Source organism: Leptopilina heterotoma, unplaced genomic scaffold (assembly GCF_015476425.1).
Source record: "Leptopilina heterotoma isolate Lh14 unplaced genomic scaffold, ASM1547642v1 Lhet_10, whole genome shotgun sequence".
Taxonomy (NCBI): domain Eukaryota; kingdom Metazoa; phylum Arthropoda; class Insecta; order Hymenoptera; family Figitidae; genus Leptopilina; species Leptopilina heterotoma.
In genome coordinates, this window is record NW_025110813.1 from 1350765 (window position 1) to 1352109 (window position 1345).

Genomic DNA, 1345 nt, shown 5'->3' on the forward strand with positions numbered 1-1345 from the left:
TAAATCTAATATCTTTTTGCATTGTTAGAAAAAGTATTAGTTACAATAAACTTTTATATCAATACAAACTCGTCTATCTCTGCATTTCGTAAAATGAAGTACGTCAATTATTTTACGTAAATTTTTATACAAAATACAATTCACATCACTTTACAAATTTGAGAAATAACGAAAGAAAAATTAATTTTTATTTATATAGAGCAATCTGATAATAGAAAATAATTTTATTTGTTTTTCACTTTGTTTTAATTATCTCTAAACGATTGATTAGAGTGGATTTGTTCCAAATATAAACAAATTTACTATAATTAAATGAATTAAATACATGAATTTTTATATAAAAATTACATAAATTGTGGAATAAACAAAAATTTTTGAGAAGTCTTATTAGAGTCAAATTAGAAGAACAAAAAAATTACAACAGATTGAATATTGTCTGTAACTCTGAAATTGAAGAAAAAAGTAGCTAAACTTAAATTTGATTACGTTTTACAAAGCATTTCAATTTTTCCACTTAAGAGTTTATGCTGCATTGACATTTTCTCGCCAATTAGAGGTATTTCATAAAGCACATTTTGAAGAAACTTCCATAAATCATCGACATAGGGGGGATAATCGCGATCGAAGACGTAAAATACTTTAAAATTTAAATCAACTGCTTCAAGAAATGATTTTGTCGTATACACAATATCGTCCACTATCACATGAAATGATTCGATGTTCAATAAGGGACCAACAATTGCCACTATCGGTTCGAATGGCAATTCTTTCTGTTGCAAATAATCCTTTAATTTTTCTACTGATGAATTCAACTCATCCTTCTTCTATAGACAAAAGCAAAAACAATTTGCGTTAGTAAATAACAGTTTCTTACTCAATGTTCTCAAATATTTATTTTCTCCCATTGACAATAAAAAACACTTAATTTGAAATAAGCAATTTTTCACAATTTAAATAATTAAATGAATAATAAAATTGTACCTGAACGTGTAAAAGATATGACTGTCGCTTTTCCTCACTGGTTAGTTTGTGAAGTGTTTCGATGTCTATATAGATTTTAGTTTTTTTTTCGCTTACATTGCACATTTGTCGTGATGTAATGCAAGAGATAAAAAATTATAATGTCCTGTTCTGAAATATTTATTTTCTATTATAGTAACAATCAATATACACCCAGAGAAAAATTTTATTTAAACCTAATATAATTTGAGTTAAATAAAAGTATATTTGTCTTGGAGCCAACTAGGTTATTTATTTGTTTTAAATACAAATTTTATTAGTCATAAATAAAGCTTTTGTTTGAACCAAATAAAATTTTATTGCATTAAATAAAATTTATTTGAAA

General features: G+C 25.1%; 1 protein-coding gene across 1 annotated transcript; it reads right to left on the reverse strand.

The window, feature by feature from the left end:
* Positions 1–365: 365 nt before the first annotated feature.
* LOC122498023 lies at positions 366–1086 on the reverse strand. The gene is made up of 2 exons (XM_043605519.1): positions 982–1086; positions 366–824 (listed from the first exon to the last, which is right to left on the reverse strand). Exons 1-2 carry the CDS (start codon positions 1084–1086, stop codon positions 483–485), a joined length of 447 nt encoding a protein of 148 aa, XP_043461454.1. The 3' UTR covers positions 366–482.
* Between the last annotated feature and the right edge of the window lie 259 nt (positions 1087–1345).